This window comes from Oncorhynchus gorbuscha, linkage group LG21 (genome assembly GCF_021184085.1).
Source record: "Oncorhynchus gorbuscha isolate QuinsamMale2020 ecotype Even-year linkage group LG21, OgorEven_v1.0, whole genome shotgun sequence".
In the NCBI taxonomy this organism is placed as follows: domain Eukaryota; kingdom Metazoa; phylum Chordata; class Actinopteri; order Salmoniformes; family Salmonidae; genus Oncorhynchus; species Oncorhynchus gorbuscha.
Window position 1 is genome coordinate 28,175,145 of NC_060193.1, and position 21,641 is coordinate 28,196,785.

Consider the following 21,641-nt stretch of genomic DNA (forward strand, 5'->3'; position numbering starts at 1 on the left):
TTGCTCTTCTCTGTCTAATTTCTGCCCCCCATTCTCTTCTACACAGTCTTCAAACTCTTACTTGTCACCCTCTCTTCCCATTTTCACAGCTGATTATATATTGCAGACTTCACTTTCAGGCTTCATTCTTTCTTGACTGGACATCTGTCTTCTCTCGTCCTTTCGCTGTGTCTGCTCCCCCTTCCCCGTCTGCTCGTACAGTATCACCCTTTCTCTTGCTCTTAGTCTTCCTTCCTCCCTTAAAACTTTGACAATTACTGGCAGATTTCACTCGTCCAAGTCATGTCATGCCTCTTCTCTTCTCTCTGCATTTAAAAAAAGATGTCCTTTTTCCCACTGGTTTATACTCCTTCACTTTCCCTCATCCTCCTCTTTCCTCTTCCTCTTCCTCTTACTCCTCCCCTCCCTCCTTCTCGCCCTCTGTTTCTCTCTCTCTTTCTCTCTCTCTGTTTGGGAATTGATTGTATCATCGTCATCATCAGTGACGTTTTCCGGGCATAAGCAACTTTGGAAGGTGAGTCGGGGTCTAAACTTACTGTAAGTTAGGATAGTAGAATACACAACGTGCAATTCTAAATTGGGTAGTGCATCATCGGCCCAGGGGCCCTGACCTCTAGGGGGCCCCAATTGATTTTGTTAGTCACTCTCACACATACAGTATCATATGAACATGGCATAAGCCATGGCAAAATATGTAGTATTGCAGGATCTTTGCTTTAAAACTGCACATGTTTCTCTCAACCCCACGGCAAATGTGTAGAATTGCAGAAAATGTGCTTTAAAAAGGCAAAGTTCTCTCTCTTCCACATGTCACAATGAGTAAAATGTGAAATGTGTTTTAAAACCCATGGGAAAGTGTGTAGAATTGCAGAACATTTGCTTTAAAACTAAAATGTTCTCCACGCCATCAAGAGGGGAGCCAATACATTTGTTGTCTGCGATGTGGGGGGGGGGGGGGGGGGGCTCAACCAACTCTCGCTTAGGGCCCCCAAAAAGCTAGAAACGGCCCTGATCCTCATCTTCAGGAGACAGACTAGAAATGCCTTGGGAGGATGAGTCCAAGAGGGAATTTTTCTTACAGCAACCAAAATAATGAAAACGTAATTGTAAGAGCATAATTAAGTTAGAGATGTGATTACTATATGATTCATTAAAACCGATGAAAAAGTAATCACTTATTCAAATCAGAGAACCTTTATGAGGAAATGAATTGGAGCCTTATTCCCAGTCCTTCCTATATAAGCCATTAGGCATACCAGAGTATAATGTTTGAAATGGAGTGGTCCTTTTCTCATCTTGTTAAGTTGTGGCTTGGAGCCTTATTGGTGAGAAAAACTATTTCATACCAACTATGGTGACTTATCATTTTACTTCCTCTTAGATTTAGAATAATCATTTAGTCTCTGAGAGAATATCCAGCCTGTTCATAGGGAATGTATGATGCCTCCACACGCCTGTCTGACATCTCCTACCTTCACACACACACACACACACACACACACACACACACACACACACACACACACACACACACACACACACACACACACACACACACACACACACACACACACACACACACACACACACACACACACACAGGTTCACACGCAGATAAATTATATCTGTCTGTGTAAACTGTTTGTGTACGCGAGCAAGTATGAGTGTCTGTGTGTGTGTGTGTGTGTGTGTGTGTGCGTGTGTGTGTGTGCATCATAGGCAGCCGGTGGTTACCTTACTGGTGACGGAAGGATTATTATGGGCCGTCCTCCCTTCAGCAGACTCCTGGGGTGTGTGTGTGTGTGCGTGCGTGTGTGTGTGTGTGTGTGTGTGTGTGTGTGTGTGTGTGTGTGTGTGTGTGTGTGTGTGTGTGTGTGTGTGTGTGTGTGTGTGTGTGTGTGTGTGTGTGTGTGTGTGTGTGCGTGTGCGTGTGTGTGTGATTTCCCCCCGTGATGCCAGTACTGAACCAGAGACACTCACATCTTTAAGGCAGCCCATGAAGTTGTTGCTGACGGGTGATCCGGGCAGGTCCGCAGTATTGGGACTCCCCCCAATGTAGAAGAAGTCATCTGAGCCCAACATGGTATAGTCCTCCTGGGTATAACCAGTAGTGGTCAGAATACCATCCACTGATATAGTCACCTGGTACGGGCACGGCCCAACAGAGACAGGTAGGTAGAGAGGGATAGACAGATGGAGCGAGACAACAACAAAAAAAGAGAGAGAAAGAGTAGAGGAGTGGAGGAGGGGAAAGGAAAGGAAGAAGTTGGATTAAACACTGGTGGTAGGCGGGGGCTGTCCCCTACGGTGTGGCGTTACTCGTTCACGATTGGTCGCGTGGGCGCAGCTCAGAGGGGAGTCGCTCACGAGTGCAGTTGCTAGGGTTGACCACTGGGACGATGCTGTTTTCACTCTCTAATAAGGTCTCAAGGGTAAGACTAGTTCGTGGAAGTATGAATTGCATATTATTTGACCACTTAACAAACTAGACAACTGACAATATGACCTTGCAGAGTCAAACAACTGACAAACCTCAATGCTTGACTATTCAGTCTGCGTTCCAGTCGAACAGAACCTCAATCAAGAGAGTCGGGGGATGAAAAGAACTTTATTTAAATATTTAAATACCAAAAGTCGTGTTTTTTTTTGTGCGAGGTTACGGGAGCGAGCGGCGTCTTTGATCACTGACGGAGCGGAAACTGACAGACGGAATCAAATGTACACCGCCAGGAGTCTGATGGAGGGGAGATAGCTCCAACTGAGAAAAAAGCCTTTGTTTTCCTTTCATGGAACGTAAAAGGCATCAACCGTCTGTTTTTTTAAAGGCTTCCTCAAGCCCTCTGGAGGAAGATTGTCAGCTTTTGCCAGAAAGGTGCCAGGCGCAAAGACCTATTCATTCCCTCTCTCTACAGAATGTTAAGTCCTGGGTCTATTCATTAGTATTGCAGAGACACTAGAGTATACTTCAGTGCAGAGTCACTGAGTTGACCTTAATTTGATTATAGCAGAGTTGAGATGAGAGGGGGACTCTTTATCATGTAATACCAGGCCTCTGACTTACTCAGGGAGGGAAAGAAAATCAGATATGAAATCTGTCCAATTGAAGTTCCTATGCAGTGCGAATATATCAAAAAAAATAACCAATTTGTCTTGTAACGGACTTATACGCGGAGCGGAGTATACTACCATACCTGTTCAAAGGGACTTCAGTCTTTTGTCTATCCCATTCACCCTCTGAACGGCACACATACACAATCCATGTCTCAATTGTCTCAAGGCTTAAAAAATCCCTCTTTAACCGGTCTTCTCCCCTCCATCGACACTGAAGTGGATTTAACAAGTGGCATCAGTAAGGGATCATAGTTTTCACTTGGGTTCACCTGGTCAGTCTGTCATTTTTGCTAATGTTTTGTGTACCAGGGGTATATTAGATGTGCTCTTTATAATTGAGTTTGAATCGAACCATCGAGGCGGGAGTAATGTTGACGATCAAAGTCTTCCCTGATCATTTCCGTTTTGTGATCAGAGAACATTGTGACAGTGTTTGCCCGTGGATTGTATGGATACAGAGCAGTGTCTTGCCAAGTGACTTCATTTGGATTGGATTTTACCGTCCAACACCAATTTATATTGTAATTATACTAATAGTCCTGGCTAGGGTCGCTACGATCCTCTCCAATCTTTAATATGACATCTGTTGGCCTACACACTGTACCACACACAAACCAACAACCATGCTCTGGGTTACTGTGAATAACATTACATTCCACAGTGCAAATAGTTCATATTCGCTATATGGGTAGTGTGGGCCTTACTAATATCCAATCTAGTGATATTTGGGCTGTTTGCAGGGGGTAGAAAACAGGCAATTATTTTCTCTTAATACACTACCTGTATTTTGATTATCTATTGAAATCTGTTCTGTTGATAGTTACAAACGTCCTCCATTTTCTACCAACTCGCAGTACATTGTGTTCTGTAGAACATTGTTGGTCAATAGATTTCTTCAGCATTGATTCATTCACCTGTCAAATACTTGAAACTGCTTCGTATACATGAATCAACCTTGGCAACTGACGATTGACTGCTTTATAATGAAAAGATTCCCTAATCACATTCAACAACAGACTAGTTGAGTACCAAACTGTGAATACCAACAAAGCTAAAACTCTATGAACATTCACCTTGTCTCATTTCAGCAAGACCTCATAAAAGACCTATACAAATATGCCTGAGTCAAAAGTGAAAACAGTGCCGTAACCATGGTACCTTGGTCTTTTGAGGTCCTGAAAACAACCCTGACAACAACTGCACTCCAAAGGTCTCGTCCCCAGCTAAGCACTCTGCTATTCCTTTTTGTCTGTGTGTGTGACCGTTTTCGTTTTTTGACGTACTTCCCTCAAAACAGGGCAACCCATTTTTATGTCTGCTGTCACTACTTGAGGAAAATAGATAGAGGCCAGTTTAGGTTGTGCTTATAGGAGACGTGGAAGAGGTGGTGGTGGAGGCGGAGGTGGGCACATCCCTGGTCATCCTGGGGGGGGGGCAGGGCTGTTGATATGTTTGCCTGAGGGCCACTTCTCTGGAGGGGAGGGGTCCTGTGGGGGTGGGGGGAGAGACCGAAGGGGGAGGGAGGAGGGAGGTCAGCGTTACCGCATCTAGCGACTATAAGTCTTTCGAGAAGCAGCCACGGCTGGCTCAAGTGACTCCAAGTACAAGTGATCTCAACACACGCTAATCAAAACCGGGGATCCATTGCTTTGTGGTTCTCGATCCACTCACTCATAACACGACCTCTTCTTGGCGGCTAGAGTCCATCAAATCGGGGGCAAATCCACGGAACTCGACTTGAACCCCTTTCCGTGACAGAATAAGACACCAACTGCAGCAGTTAAGTCACAGTTGGCAGTGGGCCTTGTGTGTTTAGCTGTGTGGTGGTTAGCGGTGCAGCGCTACGCTAGCCTGGCACTGGGTCCAGTAGTTAACATCATTAGCGGGCCATTAATGGAGGGAGTGTCAGCCAGCTGCCAGCCACCTGTGAGGATTCCAGCTGAAAGAGGGGAAATGGGAGATGGGAGATTAGCACTATTTTTTGGGGGCCACATCCCCTCTCTCTCTCTCTCTCTCTCTCTCTCTCTCTCTCTCTCTCTCTCTCTCTTTCTCTCCCTACCTCCCTCCGTTCTGCCTGCCCTTGAGTATTTCCGAGCCTCTCAGGTCACCCATTGACACACATCAATGCAAGAAATAGTAACAATATGTAGTTTCACTGTAGTCTCCATTCAACTAAGTGTCACCATCCTGGCAATTTACCTACACTTATTATGCTGGCAATTGTTCAAATTTGTTCAATTGTTTCAAATCTCCATTTGTCCAGGCGAAAGAGAATGATTTGAATCAGGTGATCTGGCTTTTGCCAAAGTCTGAAGAATATTACGCTTTCCATGGACTTAAATAATCAAATGTCCACAATGACCAAAACTAGCAACATGGCTAATAATCAGATATTACGTCTAGGGAATGTCTAGAGGGTTTTGGGAGTGCTACGCTACTGCACTCTAGTGAGTTAGGTATGGCCTCAGTCTTCAGCCCCACTGAATAGTATTGTCTGGAATGATGTTGCTGGTGGTTGCGTCATCTTCCACTGGCCGTCATCCTTCACTAGCCTGAGACTAAATGGTGATGATAACATCACAGCTCGCCGCTGGTTCAAAGTCCCTAGTTACCTCAGATGCCCATGAACCAGACAGTAGGCTGAGGAAACTGGAGAAACCACAGCCCCGCAATGTCTGCCTAAACTGTATAACACATTTGACTTCAAGCTTTTTTATTTTATTTGATCAATAATCCAACTTTCAAATACTATTGCTCTTGTTTTTTTTTTCTTGTGTTTCCAACACATTACTCAAACACTTGGAAGGATTGTGTTGTAAGAAATGCTGCCTACGGAACTAAACAGCTCTTTCCCGTACAGTGGAGTCAGCCCCTCTCTTTGCCTGACCTAAAAAGAGATGCAACATTTAACATTGTCACCATCACAATCTGGAATCACCACTGGTTCTCTCTCTCTCTGACCCTCTCTCTCACTATCTCAATCTCAATCTCGGTCTCCTTCTCTCTCTCTGACCCTCTCTCTCACTATCTCAATCTCAGTCTCGGTCTCCTTCTCTCTCTCTGACCCTCTCTCTCACTATCTCAATCTCAGTCTCCTTCTCTCTCTCTGACCCTCTCTCTCACTATCTCAATCTCTGTCTCCTTCTCTCTCTCACTATCTCAATCTCTTTCTCCTTCTCTCTCTCTGACCCTCTCTCTCACTATCTCAATCTCTGTCAACTTCTCTCTCTCTGACCCTCTCTCTCTCTCACTATCTCAATCTCTGTGTCCTTCTCTCTCTCTGACACTCTCTCTCACTATCTCAATCTGTCTCCTCTCTCTCTAACTCCTTCTCTCTCACTATCCTAATTCCTGTCTCCTTCTCTCTCTCTGACTCCTCTCTCACTATCTCAATATCTGACTCCTCTCTATCTCTCTCTCTCTCTCTCTCTCTCTCTCTCTCTCTCTCTCTCTCTCTCTCTCTCTCTCTCTCTCTCTCTCTCTCTCTCTCTCTCTCTCTCTCTCTCTCTGACTCCTCTCTCATTCATTCTCTCTCTCACTATGTCAATCTCTGACCCTCTGACTCCTCTTTCTCTCTCTGACCCAGTGACTCCTTCTCTCTCTGACCCTCTGACTCCATCTCTCTCTGACCCTCTGACTCCCTCTCTCTCTGACCCTCTCTCTCACCATCTCTTTCTCTGACTCCTTCTCTCTCTGACCCTCTGACTCCTTCTCTCTCTGACCCACTGACTCCTTCTCTCTCTGACCCTCTGACTCCCTCTCTCTCTGACCCTCTCTCTAACTATCTCTCTCTCTGACCCTCTGACTCCTTCTCTCTCTGACCCTCTGACTCCCTCTCTCTCAGACCCTCTGACTCCCCCTCTCTCTGACCCTCTCGCTCACTATCTCTCTCTCTGACCCTCTGACTCCTTCTCTCTCTGACACACTCACTCCTTCTCTCTCTGACCCTCTGACTCCTTCTCTCTCTGACCCTCTGAATCCCTCTCTCTGACCCTCTGACTCCCTATCTCTCTGACCCTCTCTCTCACTATCTTTCTCTCTGACCCACTGACTCCCTCTCTCTCTGACCCTCTGACTCCCTCTCTCTCGGACCCTCTGACTCCCTCTCTCTCGGACCCTCTGACTCCCTCTCTCTCGGACCCACTGACTCCCTCTCTCTCTGACCCTTTCTCTCACTATCTCTCTGACCCTCTGACGCCTTCTCTCTCTGCCCCTCTGACTCCCTCTCTCTCTGACCCTCTCTCTCACTATCCATCTCTCTCTGACCCTCTGACTCCTTCTCTCACTGACCCTCTCTCTCACTATCTATCTCTCTCTGCCCCTCTGACTCCCTCTCTCTCTGACCCTCTCTCTCACTATCTATCTCTCTCTGACCCTCTCTCTCACTATCTATCTCTCTGCCCCTCTGACTCCTCTGACCCTCTCTCTCACTATCTGATCCCTCTGACCCTCTCTCTCACTATCCATCTCTCTGACCCACTGACTCCTTCTCTCTCTGACCCACTGACTCCTTCTCTCTCTGACCCTGTGACTCCTTCTCTCTCTGACCCTATGACTCCTTCTCTCTCTGACCCTCTGACTCCTTCTCTCTCTGACCCTCTGACTCCTTCTCTCTCTGACCCACTGACTCCCTCTCTCTCTGACCCACTGACTCCCTCTCTCTCTGACCCACTGACTCCTTCTCTCTCTGACCCTCTGACCCTCTGACTCCTCCTCTCTCTGACCCTCTGACTCCTTCTCTCTCTGACCCTCTGACTCCTTCTCTCTCTGACTCACTGACTCCTTCTCTCTGACCCTCTGACTCCTTCTCTCTCTGACCCTCTGACTCCTTCTCTCTCTGACCCTCTGACTCCTTCTCTCTCTGACTCACTGACCCTCTGACTCCTTCTCTCTCTGACCCTCTGACTCCTTCTCTCTCTGACCCCCTGACTCCCTCTCTCTCTGACCCTCTCTCTCACTATCTCTCTCTCTGACCCTCTGACTCCTTCTCTCGCTGACCCTCTGACTCCTTCTCTCGCTGACCCTCTGACTCCTTCTCTCTCTGACCCTCTGACTCCTTCTCTCTCTGACCCTCTGACTCCTTCTCTCTCTGACCCTCTGACTCCTTCTATCTCTGACCCTCTGACTCCTTTTCTCTCTGACCCTCTGACTCCCTCTCTCTCTGACCCTCTGAATCCCTCTCTCTGACCCTCTGACTCCCTCTCTCTCTGACACTCTCTCTCACTATCTTTCTCTCTGACCCACTGATTCCCTCTCTCTCTGACCCTCTCTCTCACTATCTCTCTGACCCTCTGACGCCTTCTCTCTCTGCCCCTCTGACTCCCTCTCTCTCTGAACCTCTCTCTCACTATCTCTCTCTCTGACCCTCTGACTCCTTCTCTCTCTGACCCTCTGACTCCTTCTCTCTCTGACCCACTGACTCCTTCTCTCTCTGACCCTCTGACTCCTTCTCTCTCTGACCCACTGACTCCCTCTCTCTCTGACCCTCTGACTCCTTCTCTCTCTGACCCTCTGACTCCTTCTCTCTCTGACCCACTGACCTTCTGACTCCTTCTCTCTCTGACCCTCTGAATCCCTCTCTCTGACCCTCTGACTCCCTATCTCTCTGACCCTCTCTCTCACTATCTTTCTCTCTGACCCACTGACTCTCTCTCTGACCCTCTGACTTCCTCTCTCTCGGACCCTCTGACTCCCTCTCTCTCTGACCCTCTGACTCCCTCTCTCTCGGACCCAATGACTCCCTCTCTCTCTGACCGTCTCTCTCACTATCTCTCTGACCCTCTGACGCCTTCTCTCTCTGCCCCTCTGACTCCCTCTCTCTCTGACCCTCTCTCTCACTATCTATCTCTCTCTGACCCTCTGACTCCTCTCTCTGACCCTCTCTCTCACTATCTATCTCTCTCTGCCCATCTGACTCCCTCTCTCTCTGACCCTCTCTCTCACTATCTATCTCTCTCTGACCCTCTCTCTCACTATCTATCTCTCTCTGACCCTCTGACGCCTTCTCTCTCTGACCCTCTGACTCCTTCTCTCTCTGACCCACTGACTCCTTCTCTCTCTGACCCTGTGACTCCTTCTCTCTCTGACCCTCTGACTCCTTCTCTCTCTGACCCTCTGACTCCTTCTCTCTCTGACCCTCTGACTCCTTCTCTCTCTGACCCTCTGACTCCTTCTCTCTCTGACCCACTGACTCCCTCTCTCTCTGACCCACTGACTCCCTCTCTCTCTGACCCTCTGACTCCTTCTCTCTCTGACCCTCTGACTCCCTCTCTCTGACTCCTCCTCTCTCTGACCCTCTGACTCCTTCTCTCTCTGACCCTCTGACTCCTTCTCTCTCTGACCCACTGACTACTTCTCTCTGACCCTCTGACTCCTTCTCTCTCTGACCCTCTGACTCCTTCTCTCTCTGACCCTCTGACTCCTTCTCTCTCTGACCCCCTGACTCCCTCTCTCTCTGACCCTCTCTCTCACTATCTCTCTCTGACCCTCTGACTCCTTCTCTCGCTGACCCTCTGACTCCTTCTCTCGCTGACCCTCTGACTCCTTCTCTCTCTGACCCTCTGACTCCTTCTCTCTCTGACCCACTGACCTTCTGACTCCTTCTCTCTCTGACCCTCTGAATCCCTCTCTCTGACCCTCTGACTCCCTATCTCTCTGACCCTCTCTCTCACTATCTTTCTCTCTGACCCACTGACTCCCTCTCTCTCTGACCCTCTGACTTCCTCTCTCTCGGACCCTCTGACTCCCTCTCTCTCTGACCCTCTGACTCCCTCTCTCTCGGACCCACTGACTCCCTCTCTCTCTGACCCTCTCTCTCACTATCTCTCTGACCCTCTGAAGCCTTCTCTCTCTGCCCCTCTGACTCCCTCTCTCTCTGACCTTCTCTCTCACTATCTATCTCTCTCTGACCCTCTGACTCCTTCTCTCTCTGACCCTCTCTCTCACTATCTATCTCTCTCTGCCCATCTGACTCCCTCTCTCTCTGACCCTCTCTCTCACTATCTATCTCTCTCTGACCCTCTCTCTCACTATCTATCTCTCTCTGACCCTCTGACGCCTTCTCTCTCTGACCCTCTGACTCCTTCTCTCTCTGACCCACTGACTCCTTCTCTCTCTGACCCTGTGACTCCTTCTCTCTCTGACCCTCTGACTCCTTCTCTCTCTGACCCTCTGACTCCTTCTCTCTCTGACCCTCTGACTCCTTCTCTCTCTGACCCTCTGACTCCTTCTCTCTCTGACCCACTGACTCCCTCTCTCTCTGACCCACTGACTCCCTCTCTCTCTGACCCTCTGACTCCTTCTCTCTCTGACCCTCTGACTCCCTCTCTCTGACTCCTCCTCTCTCTGACCCTCTGACTCCTTCTCTCTCTGACCCTCTGACTCCTTCTCTCTCTGACCCACTGACCCTCCTGACTCTTCTCTCTCTGACCCTCTGACTCCTTCTCTCTCTGACCCCCTGACTCCCTCTCTCTCTGACCCTCTCTCTCACTATCTCTCTCTCTGACCCTCTGACTCCTTCTCTCGCTGACCCTCTGACTCCTTCTCTCGCTGACCCTCTGACTCCTTCTCTCGATGACCCTCTGACTCCTTCTCTCTCTGACCCTCTGACTCCTCTCTCTGACCCTCTGACTCCTTCTATCTCTGACCCTCTGACTCCTTTTCTCTCTGACCCTCTGACTCCCTCTCTCTCTGACCCTCTGAATCCCTCTCTCTGACCCTCTGACTCCCTCTCTCTCTGACACTCTCTCTCACTATCTTTCTCTCTGACCCACTGACTCCCTCTCTCTCTGACCCTCTCTCTCACTATCTCTCTGACCCTCTGACGCCTTCTCTCTCTGCCCCTCTGACTCCCTCTCTCTCTGAACCTCTCTCTCACTATCTCTGTCTCTGACCCTCTGACTCCTTCTCTCTCTGACCCTCTCTCTCACTATCTATCTCTCTCTGACCCTCTGACTCCTTCTCTCTCTGACCCTCTGACTCCTTCTCTCTCTGACCCACTGACTCCTTCTCTCTCTGACCCTCTGACTCCTTCTCTCTCTGACCCACTGACTCCCTCTCTCTCTGACCCTCTGACTCCTTCTCTCTCTGACCCTCTGACTCCTTCTCTCTCTGACCCACTGACCTTCTGACTCCTTCTCTTTCTGACCCACTGACTCCTTCTCTCTCTGACCCACGGACTCCTTCTCTCTCTGACCCTCTGACTCCTTCTCTCTCTGAACCTCTGACTCCTCCTCTCTCTGACCCTCTGACTCCTTCTCTCTCTGACCCACTGACTCCTCTCTCTCTGACCCACTGACTCCCCTCTCTCTGACCCTCTGACTCCTTCTCTCTCTCTCTGACCCTCTGACTCCTCCTCTCTCTGACCCTCTGACTCCTTCTCTCTCTGACCCTCTGACTCCTTCTCTCTCTGACCCTCTGACTCCTTCTCTCTCTGACCCTCTGACTCCTTCTCTCTCTGACCCTCTGACTCCTTCTCTCTCTGACCCTCTGACTCCTTCTCTCTCTGACCCTCTGACTCCCTCTCTCTCTGACCCTCTCTCACTATCTCTCTCTGACCCTCTGACTCCTTCTCTCGCTGACCCTCTGACTCCTTCTCTCTCTGACCCTCTGACTCCTCTCTCTCTGACCCTCTGACTCCTTCTCTCTCTGACCCACTGACCTTCTGACTCCTTCTCTCTCTGACCCTCTGATCCCTCTCTCTCTGACCCTCTGACTCCTTCTCTCTCTGACCCTCTCTCCTATCTTTCTCTCTGACCCTCTGACTCCCTCTCTCTCTGACCCTCTGACTATCTCTCTCTGACCCTCTGACTCTCTCTCTGACCCTCTGACTCCTCTCTCTCTGACCCTCTGACTCCCTCTCTCTCTGACCCCTCTCTCACTATCTCTCTGACCCTCTGACTCCTTCTCTCTCTCTGACCCTCTGACTCCTTCTCTCTCTGACCCTCTGACTCTATCTCTCTCTGACCCTCTGACTCCTTCTCTCTCTGACCCTCTCTCTCACTATTCTCTCTCTGACCCATCTGACTCCTTCTCTCTCTGACCCTCTGACTCTATCTATCTCTCTCTGACCCTCTCTCTCACTATCTCTCTCTCTGACCCTCTGACGCCCTCTCTCTGACCCTCTGACTCTTCTCTCTCTGACCCTCTGACTCCTTCTCTCTCTGACCCTCTGACTCCTTCTCTCTCTGACCCTCTGACTCCTTCTCTCTCTGACCCTCTGACTCCTCTCTCTCTGACCCTCTGACTCCTTCTCTCTCTGACCCTCTGACTCCTTCTCTCTCTGACTCTCTCTCTGACCCACTCTCTCTCTGACCCACTGACTCCTCTCTCTCTGACCCTCTGACTCCCTCTCTCTGACCCTCTGACTCCTCTCTCTCTGACCCTCTGACTCCTTCTCTCTCTGACCCTCTGACTCTCTCTCTGACCCACTCTCTCCTCTCTCTCTGACCCTCTGACTCCTTCTCTCTCTGACCCTCTCTCCTTCTCTCTCTGACCCTCTGACTCCTTCTCTCTCTGACCCCCTGACTCCTCTCTCTCTGACCCTCTCTCTCACTATCTCTCTCTGACCCTCTGACTCCTTCTCTCTCTGACCCTCTGACTCCCACTCTCTCTGACCCTCTCTGACTCCTTCTCTCTGACCCACTGACTCCTTCTCTCTCTGACCCTCTGACTCCTTCTCTCTCTGACCCTCTGACTCCTCTCTCTCTGACCCTCTGACTCCTTCTCTCTCTGACCCTCTGACTCCTTTCTCTCTCTGACCCTCTGACTCCCTCTCTCTCTGACCCTCTGACTCCCTCTCTCTCTGACCCTCTGACTCTCTCTCTCTGACCCTCTGACACTCTCTCTCTGACCCTATCTTTCTCTCTGACCCTCTGACTCCTCTCTCTCTGACCCTTTCTCTCCTATCTCTCTCTGACCCTCTGACTCCTCTCTCTCTCTGACCCTCTGACTCCTTCTCTCTCTGACCCTCTGACTCTCTGTCTCTGACCCTCTGACTCCTTCTCTCTCTGACCCTCTGACTCCTTCTCTCTCTGACCCTCTGACTCCTCTCTCTCTGACCCTCTGACTCCTTCTCTCTCTGACCCTCTGACTCACTTCTCTCTCTGACCCTCTGACTCCTTCTCTCTCTGACCCTCTGACTCCTTCTCTCTCTGACCCTCTGACTCTCTCTCTGACTGACTCCCTCTCTCTCTGACCCTCTGACTCCTTCTCTCTCTGACCCTGACCTTCTGACTCACTATCTCTCTCTCTGACCCTCTGACTCCTTCTCTCTCTGACCCTCTGACTCCTTCTCTCTCTGACCCTCTGACTCCTTCTCTCTCTGACCCTCTGACTCCTGACTCCTCTCTCTCTGACCCTCTGACTCCTTCTCTCTCTGACCCACTGACTCCTCTCTCTCTGACCCTCTGACTCTCTCTCTCTGACCCTCTGACTCCTTCTCTCTCTGACCCTCTGACTCCTTCTCTCTCTGACCCTCTGACTCCTCTCTCTCTGACCCTCTGACTCACTATCTCTCTCTCTGACCCTCTGACTCCTTCTCTCTCTGACCCTCTGACTCCTTCTCTCTCTGACCCTCTGACTCCTCTCTCTCTGACCCTCTGACTCTCTCTCTCTGACCCTCTGACTCCTTCTCTCTCTGACCCTCTGCTCACTATCTCTCTCTCTGACCCTCTGACTCCCTCTCTCTGACCCTCTGACTCCTCTCTCTCTGACCCTCTGACTCCATCTATCTCTGACCCTCTGACTCCTCTCTCTCTGACTCTCTCTCACTATCTATCTCTCTCTGACCCTCTGACTCCTTCTCTCTCTGACCCACTGACTCCTTCTCTCTCTGACCCTCTGACTCCATATCTCTCTGACCCTCTGACCTCTCTCTCTGACCTCTCTCTCACTATCTCTCTCTGACCCTCTGACTCCTCTCTCTGACCCACTGACTCTTCTCTCTCTCTGACCCTCTGACTCCCTCTCTCTCTGACCCTCTGACACAATCTCTCTCTGACCCACTGACTCCTTCTCTCTCTGACCCTCTGACTCCTTCTCTCTCAGACCCACTGACTCCTTCTCTCTCTGACCCTCTGACTCTCTCTCTCTCTCTCAATATCTCTCGCTCTGACCCACTGACTCCTTCTCTCTCTGACCCTCTGACTCCCTCTCTCTCTGACCCTCTCTCTCACTATCTCTCTCTCTGACCCTCTGACTCCCTCTCTCTGACCCTCTGAGTCCCTCTCTCTGACCCTCTGACTCCTTCTCTCTCTGACCCTCTGACTCCTTCTCTCTCTGACCCTCTGACTCCTTCTCTCTCTGACCCTCTGACTCCCTCTCTCTCTGACCCACTGACTCCTTCTCTCTCATTCCTTCTCTCTCTCACTATTTCTCTCTCTGACCCTCTCTCACTAGCTCTCTCTCTGACTCCTCTCTCTCTCTGACCCACTGACTCCTTCTCTCTCATTCATTTTCTCTCTCACTATCTCTCTCTGACCCACTGACTCCTTCTCTCTCTGACCCTCTGACTCCTCTCTCTCTGACCCTCTGACTCCCTCTCTCTCTGACCCTCTCTCTCACTATCTCTCTCGCTGACCCTCTGACTCCATCTCTCTCTGACCCTCTCTCTCACTATCTCTCTCGCTGACCCTCTGACTCCATCTCTCTCTGACCCTCTGACTCCCTCTCTCTCTGACCCTCTCTCTCACTATCTCTCTCGCTGACCCTCTGACTCCATCTCTCTCTGACCCTCTTACTCCCACTCTCTCTTACCCTCTCTCTCACAATCTCTCTCTCTGACCCACTGACTCCTTCTCTCTCTGACCCACGGACTCCTTCTCTCTCTGACCCTCTGACTCCCTCTCTCTCTGACCCTCTCTCTCACTATCTCTCTCTCTGACCCTCTGACTCCTTCTCTCTCTGACCCTCTGACTCCCTCTCTCTCGGACCCTCTGACTCCCTCTCTCTCGGACCCTCTGACTCCCTCTCTCTCTGACCCTCTCGCTCACTATCTCTCTCTGACCCTCTGACTCTCTCTATCTCTCTGACCCTCTGACTCCTTCTCTCTCTGACCCTTTCACTCCTTCTCTCTCGACCCTCTGACTCCCTCTCTCTGACTCCTCCTCTCTCTGACCCTCTGACTCCTTCTCTCTCTGACCCACTGACTCCTTCTCTCTGACCCTCTGACTCCTTCTCTCTCTGACCCTCTGACTCCTTCTCTCTCTGACCCTCTGACTCCTTCTCTCTCTGACCCCCTGACTCCCTCTCTCTCTGACCCTCTCTCTCACTATCTCTCTCTCTGACCCTCTGACTCCTTCTCTCGCTGACCCTCTGACTCCTTCTCTCTCTGACCCTCTGACTCCCTCTCTCTCGGACCCTCTGACTCCCTCTCTCTCGGACCCTCTGACTCCCTCTCTCTCTGACCCTCTCGCTCACTATCTCTCTCTGACCCTCTGACTCTCTCTATCTCTCTGACCCTCTGACTCCTTCTCTCTCTGACCCTTTCACTCCTTCTCTCTCTACCCTCTGACTCCCTCTCTCTGACTCCTCCTCTCTCTGACCCTCTGACTCCTTCTCTCTCTGACCCTCTGACTCCTTCTCTCTCTGACCCCCTGACTCCTTCTCTCTGACCCTCTGACTCCTTCTCTCTCTGACCCTCTGACTCCTTCTCTCTCTGACCCTCTGACTCCTTCTCTCTCTGACCCTCTCTCTCACTATCTCTCTCTCTGACCCTCTGACTCCTTCTCTCTCTGACCCTCTGACTCCTTCTCTCGCTGACCCTCTGACTCACTATCTCTCTCTGACCCTCTGACTCCTTCTCTCTCTGACCCTCTGACTCCTTCTCTCTCTGACCCTCTGACTCCCTCTCTCTCTGACCCTCTGAATCCCTCTCTCTGACCCTCTGACTCCCTCTCTATCTGACCCTCTGACTATCTCTCTCTCTGACCCTCTGACTCCTTCTCTCTCTGACCCTCTCTCTCACTATCTATCTCTCCCTGACCCTCTGACTCCTTCTCTCTCTGACCCACTGACTCCTTCTCTCTCTGACCCTCTGACTCCTTATCTCTCTGACCCTCTGACTCCTCTCTCTCTGACCCTCTGACTCTCTCTCTCTGACCCTCTGACTCCTCTCTCTCTGACCCTCTGACTCCTTCTCTCTCTGACCCTCTGACTCCTTCTCTCTCTGACCCTCTGACTCCTCTCTCTCTCTGACTCCTCCTCTCTCTGACCCTCTGACTCCTTCTCTCTCTGACCCTCTGACTCCCTTCTCTCTCTGACCCTCTGACTCACTTCTCTCTCTGACCCTCTGACTCCTTCTCTCTCTGACCCTCTGACTCCTTCTCTCTCTGACCCCCTGACTCCCTCTCTCTCTGACCCTCTCTCTCACTATCTCTCTCTCTGACCCTCTGACTCCTTCTCTCTGACCCTCTGACTCCTTCTCTCGCTGACCCTCTGACTCCTTCTCTCTCTGACCCTCTGACTCCTTCTCTCTCTGACCCTCTGACTCCTTCTCTCTCTGACCCTCTGACTCCTCTCTCTCTGACCCTCTGAATCCTTCTCTCTCTGACCCTCTGACTCCCTCTCTCTCTGAACTGACTCTTCTCTCTGACTCTGACTCCTCTCTCTCTGACCCTCTGACTCCTTCTCTCTCTGACCTCTCTCTCACTATCTCTCTCTGACCCTCTGACTCCTTCTCTCTCTGACCCTCTGACTCCTTCTCTCTCTGACCCTCTGACTCCTTCTCTCTCTGACCCCTCTGACTCCTCTCTCTCTGACCCTCTGACTCCTCTCTCTCTCTGACCCTCTGACTCCTTCTCTCTCTGACCCTCTGACTCCTTCTCTCTCTGACCCTCTGACTCCTTCTCTCTCTGACCCTCTGACGCCTTCTCTCTCTGACCCTCTGACTCCTTCTCTCTCTGACCCTCTGACTCCCTCTCTCTCTGACCCTCTCTCTCATTATCTCTCTCTCTGACCCTCTGACTCCCTCTCTCTGACCCTCTGACTCCATCTCTCTCTCTGACCCTCTGACTCCTTCTCTCTCTGACCCTCTGACTCCTCTCTCTCTGACCCTCTCTCTCACTATCTCTCTCTGACCCTCTGACTCCCTCTCTCTGACCCTCTGAGTCCCTCTCTCTGACCCTCTGACTCCTTCTCTCTCTGACCCTCTGACTCCTTCTCTCTCTGACCCTCTGACTCCTCTCTCTCTGACCCTCTGACTCCCTCTCTCTCTGACCCACTGACTCCTTCTCTCTGACCCTCTGACTCCCTATTTCTCTCTCTGACCCTCTCTCACTAGCTCTCTCTGACTCTCTCTCTCTCTGACCCTCTGACTCCTTCTCTCTCACCCTCTGACTCCTATCTCTCTCTGACCCACTGACTCCTTCTCTCTCTGACCCTCTGACTCCTCTCTCTCTGACCCTCTGACTCCCTCTCTCTCTGACCCTCTCTCTCACTATCTCTCTCTCTGACCCTCTGACTCCATCTCTCTCTGACCCTCTCTCTCACTATCTCTCTCTGACCCTCTGACTCCATCTCTCTCTGACCCTCTGACTCCCTCTCTCTCTGACCCTCTCTCTCACTATCTCTCTCTGACCCTCTGACTCCATCTCTCTCTGACCCTCTGACTCCTTCTCTCTCTGACCCTCTGACTCCTCTCTCTCTGACCCACTGACTCCTTCTCTCTCTGACCCTCTGACTCCTTCTCTCTCTGACCCTCTGACTCCTCTCTCTCTGACCCTCTGACTCTCTCTCTCTGACCCTCTGACTCCTTCTCTCTCTGACCCTCTGACTCCCTCTCTCTCTGACCCTCTGACTCCCTCTCTCTCTGACCCTCTCGCTCACTATCTCTCTCTGACCCTCTGACTCCTATCTCTCTGACCCTCTGACCTCTCTGACTCCTTCTCTCTCTGACCCTCTGACTCCTCCTCTCTCTGACCCTCTGACCTCTCTCTGACCCACTGACTCCTTCTCTCTGACCCTCTGACCCTTCTCTCTCTGACCCTCTGACTCCTTCTCTCTCTGACCCTCTGACTCCTTCTCTCTCTGACCCCCTGACTCCCTCTCTCTCTGACCCTCTCTCTCACTATCTCTCTCTCTGACCCTCTGACTCCTTCTCTCTCTGACCCTCTGACTCCTTCTCTCTCTGACCCTCTGACTCCTTCTCTCTCTGACCCTCTGACTCCCTCTCTCGGACCCTCTGACTCCTCTCTCTCTGACCCTCTGACTCCTATCTCTCTCTGACCCTCTGACTCCTATCTCTCTGACCCTCTGACCTCTCTGACTCACTCCTTCTCTCTCTGACCCTCTGACTCCTCTCTTCTCTCTCTCTGACCCTCTGACTCCTTCTCTCTCTGACCCTCTGACTCCTTCTCTCTGACCCACTGACTCCTTCTCTCTGACCCTCTGACTCCTTCTCTCTCTGACCCTCTGACTCCTTCTCTCTCTGACCCTCTGACTCCTTCTCTCTCTGACCCCCTGACTCTCTCTCTCTGACCCTCTCTCTCACTATCTCTCTCTCTGACCCTCTGACTCCTTCTCTCTCTGACCCTCTGACTCCTTCTCTCTCTGACCCTCTGACTCCTTCTCTCTCTGACCCTCTGACTCCTTCTCTCTCTGACCCTCTGACTCCCTCTCTCTCTCTCTGACCCTCTGACTCTGACTCCCTCTCTATCTTAACCTCTCTCTCACTATCTCTCTATCTCTGACCCTCTGACTCCTTCTCTCTCTGACCCTCTCTCTCACTATCTATCTCTCCCTGACCCTCTGACTCCTTCTCTCTCTGACCCACTGACTCCTTCTCTCTCTGACCCTCTGACTCCTTATCTCTCTGACCCACTGACTCCCTCTCTCTCTGACCCTCTGACTCCGTCTCTCTCTGACCTTCTGACTCCTTCTCTCTCTGACCCTCTGACTCCTTCTCTCTCTGACCCTCTGACTCCTTCTCTCTCTGACCCTCTGACGCCTTCTCTCTCTGACCCTCTGACTCCTCTCTCTCTGACCCCTGACTCCCTCTCTCTCTGACCCTCTCTCTCATTATCTCTCTCTCTGACCCTCTGACTCCCACTCTCTCTGACCCTCTCGCTCACTATCTCTCTCTCTGACCCTCTGACTCCTTCTCTCGCTGACCCTCTGACTCCTTCTCTCTCTGACCCCTGACTCCCTCTCTCTCTGACCCTCTCTCTCACTATCTCTCTCTCTGACCCTCTGACTCCTTCTCTCGCTGACCCTCTGACTCCTTCTCTCGCTGACCCTCTGACTCCTTCTCTCTCTGACCCTCTGACTCCTTCTCTCTCTGACCCTCTGACTCCTTCTCTCTCTGACCCTCTGACTCCTTCTATCTCTGACCCTCTGTCTCCTTCTCTCTCTGACCCTCTGACTCCCTCTCTCTCTGACCCACTGACTCCTTCTAGCTCTGACCCTCTGACTCCATCTCTCTCTGACCCTCTTACTCCCCCTCTCTCTGACACTCTCTCTCACTATCTCTCTCTGACCCTCTGACTCCTTCTCTCTCTGACCCTCTGACTCCTTCTCTCTCTGACCCTCTGACTCCTTCTCTCTCTGACCCTCTGACTCCTTCTCTCTCTGACCCTCTGACTCCTTCTCTCTCTGACCCTCTGACTCCTTCTCTCTCTGACCCTCTGACTCCCTCTCTCTCTGACCCTCTCTCTCACTATCTCTCTGACCCTCTGACGCCTTCTCTCTCTGCCCCTCTGACTCCCTCTCTCTCTGAACCTCTCTCCCACTATCTCTCTCTCTGACCCTCTGACTCCTTCTCTCTCTGACCCTCTGACTCCATTTCTCTCTGACCCTCTTACTCCCTCTCTCTCTGACCCTCTCTCTCACAATCTCTCTCTCTCTGACCCACTGACTCCTTCTCTCTCTGACCCACTGACTCCTTCTCTCTCTGACCCAAGGACTCCCTCTCTCTCTGAACCTCTCTCCCACTATCTCTCTCTCTGACCCTCTGACTCCTTCTCTCTCTGACCCTCTGACTCCATTTCTCTCTGACCCTCTTACTCCCACTCTCTCTGACCCTCTCTCTCACAATCTCTCTCTCTCTGACCCACTGACTCCTTCTCTCTCTGACCCTCTGACTCCTTCTCTCTGACCCTCTGACTCCTTCTCTCTCTGACCCTCTGACTCCTTCTCTCTCTGACCCTCTGACTCCTTCTCTCTCTGACCCTCTGACTCCCTCTCTCTCTGACCCTCTGAATCCCTCTCTCTGACCCTCTGACTCCCTCTCTATCTGAACCTCTCTCTCACTATCTCTCTATCTCTGACCCTCTGACTCCTTCTCTCTCTGACCCTCTCTCTCACTATCTATCTCTCCCTGACCCTCTGACTCCTTCTCTCTCTGACCCACTGACTCCTTCTCTCTCATTCCTTTTCTCTCTCACTATCTCTCTCTGACCCACTGACTCCTTCTCTCTCTGACCCTCTGACTCCTCTCTCTCTGACCCTCTGACTCCCTCTCTCTCTGACCCTCTCTCTCACTATCTCTCTCGCTGACCCTCTGACTCCATCTCTCTCTGACCCTCTCTCTCCTATCTCTCTCTGACCCTCTGACTCCATCTCTCTCTGACCCTCTGACTCCCTCTCTCTCTGACCCTCTCTCTCACTATCTCTCTCTGACCCTCTGACTCCATCTCTCTCTGACCCTCTTACTCCCACTCTCTCTTACCCTCTCTCTCACAATCTCTCTCTCTGACCCACTGACTCCTTCTCTCTCTGACCCACTGACTCCTTCTCTCTCTGACCCTCTGACTCCCTCTCTCTCTGACCCTCTCTCTCACTATCTCTCTCTCTGAACCTCTGACTCCTTCTCTCTCTGACCCTCTGACTCCTCTCTCTCTGACCCTCTGACTCCCTCTCTCTCTGACCCTCTCGCTCACTATCTCTCTCTGACCCTCTGACTCTCTCTATCTCTCTGACCCTCTGACTCCTTCTCTCTCTGACCCTTTCACTCCTTCTCTCTGACCCTCTGACTCCCTCTCTCTGACTCCTCCTCTCTCTGACCCTCTGACTCCTTCTCTCTCTGACCCACTGACTCCTTCTCTCTGACCCTCTGACTCCTTCTCTCTCTGACCCTCTGACTCCTTCTCTCTCTGACCCTCTGACTCCTTCTCTCTCTGACCCCCTGACTCCTCTCTCTCTCTGACCCTCTCTCTCACCTCTCTCTCTCTGACCCTCTGACTCCTTCTCTCTCTGACCCTCTGACTCCTTCTCTCTCTGACCCTCTGACTCCCTCTCTCTCTGACCCTCTGACTCCCTCTCTCTCGGACCCTCTGACTCCCTCTCTCTCTGACCCTCTCTCACTATCTCTCTCTGACCCTCTGACTCTCTCTATCTCTCTGACCCTCTGACTCCTTCTCTCTCTGACCCTTTCACTCCTTCTCTCTCTACCCTCTGACTCCCTCTCTCTGACTCCTCCTCTCTCTGACCCTCTGACTCCTTCTCTCTCTGACCCTCTGACTCCTTCTCTCTCTGACCCACTGACTCTTCTCTCTCTGACCCTCTGACTCCTTCTCTCTCTGACCCTCTGACTCCTT

The 21,641-nt window shown here is 51.4% G+C and overlaps 1 protein-coding gene across 9 annotated transcripts in view; it reads right to left on the reverse strand.

Moving 5' to 3' along the window:
- Window positions 1–21,641, reverse strand: part of LOC124008799 (neurexin-2-like) — a 1,096,959-nt gene that overhangs the window by 569,275 nt on the left and 506,043 nt on the right. For all 9 annotated transcript variants that reach the window (XM_046320364.1, XM_046320362.1, XM_046320358.1 and 6 more), the window contains one exon: window positions 1,981–2,142. In XM_046320364.1, the coding sequence (XP_046176320.1) occupies window positions 1,981–2,142 (162 nt within the window). The remainder of the gene's footprint in view (window positions 1–1,980; window positions 2,143–21,641) is intronic.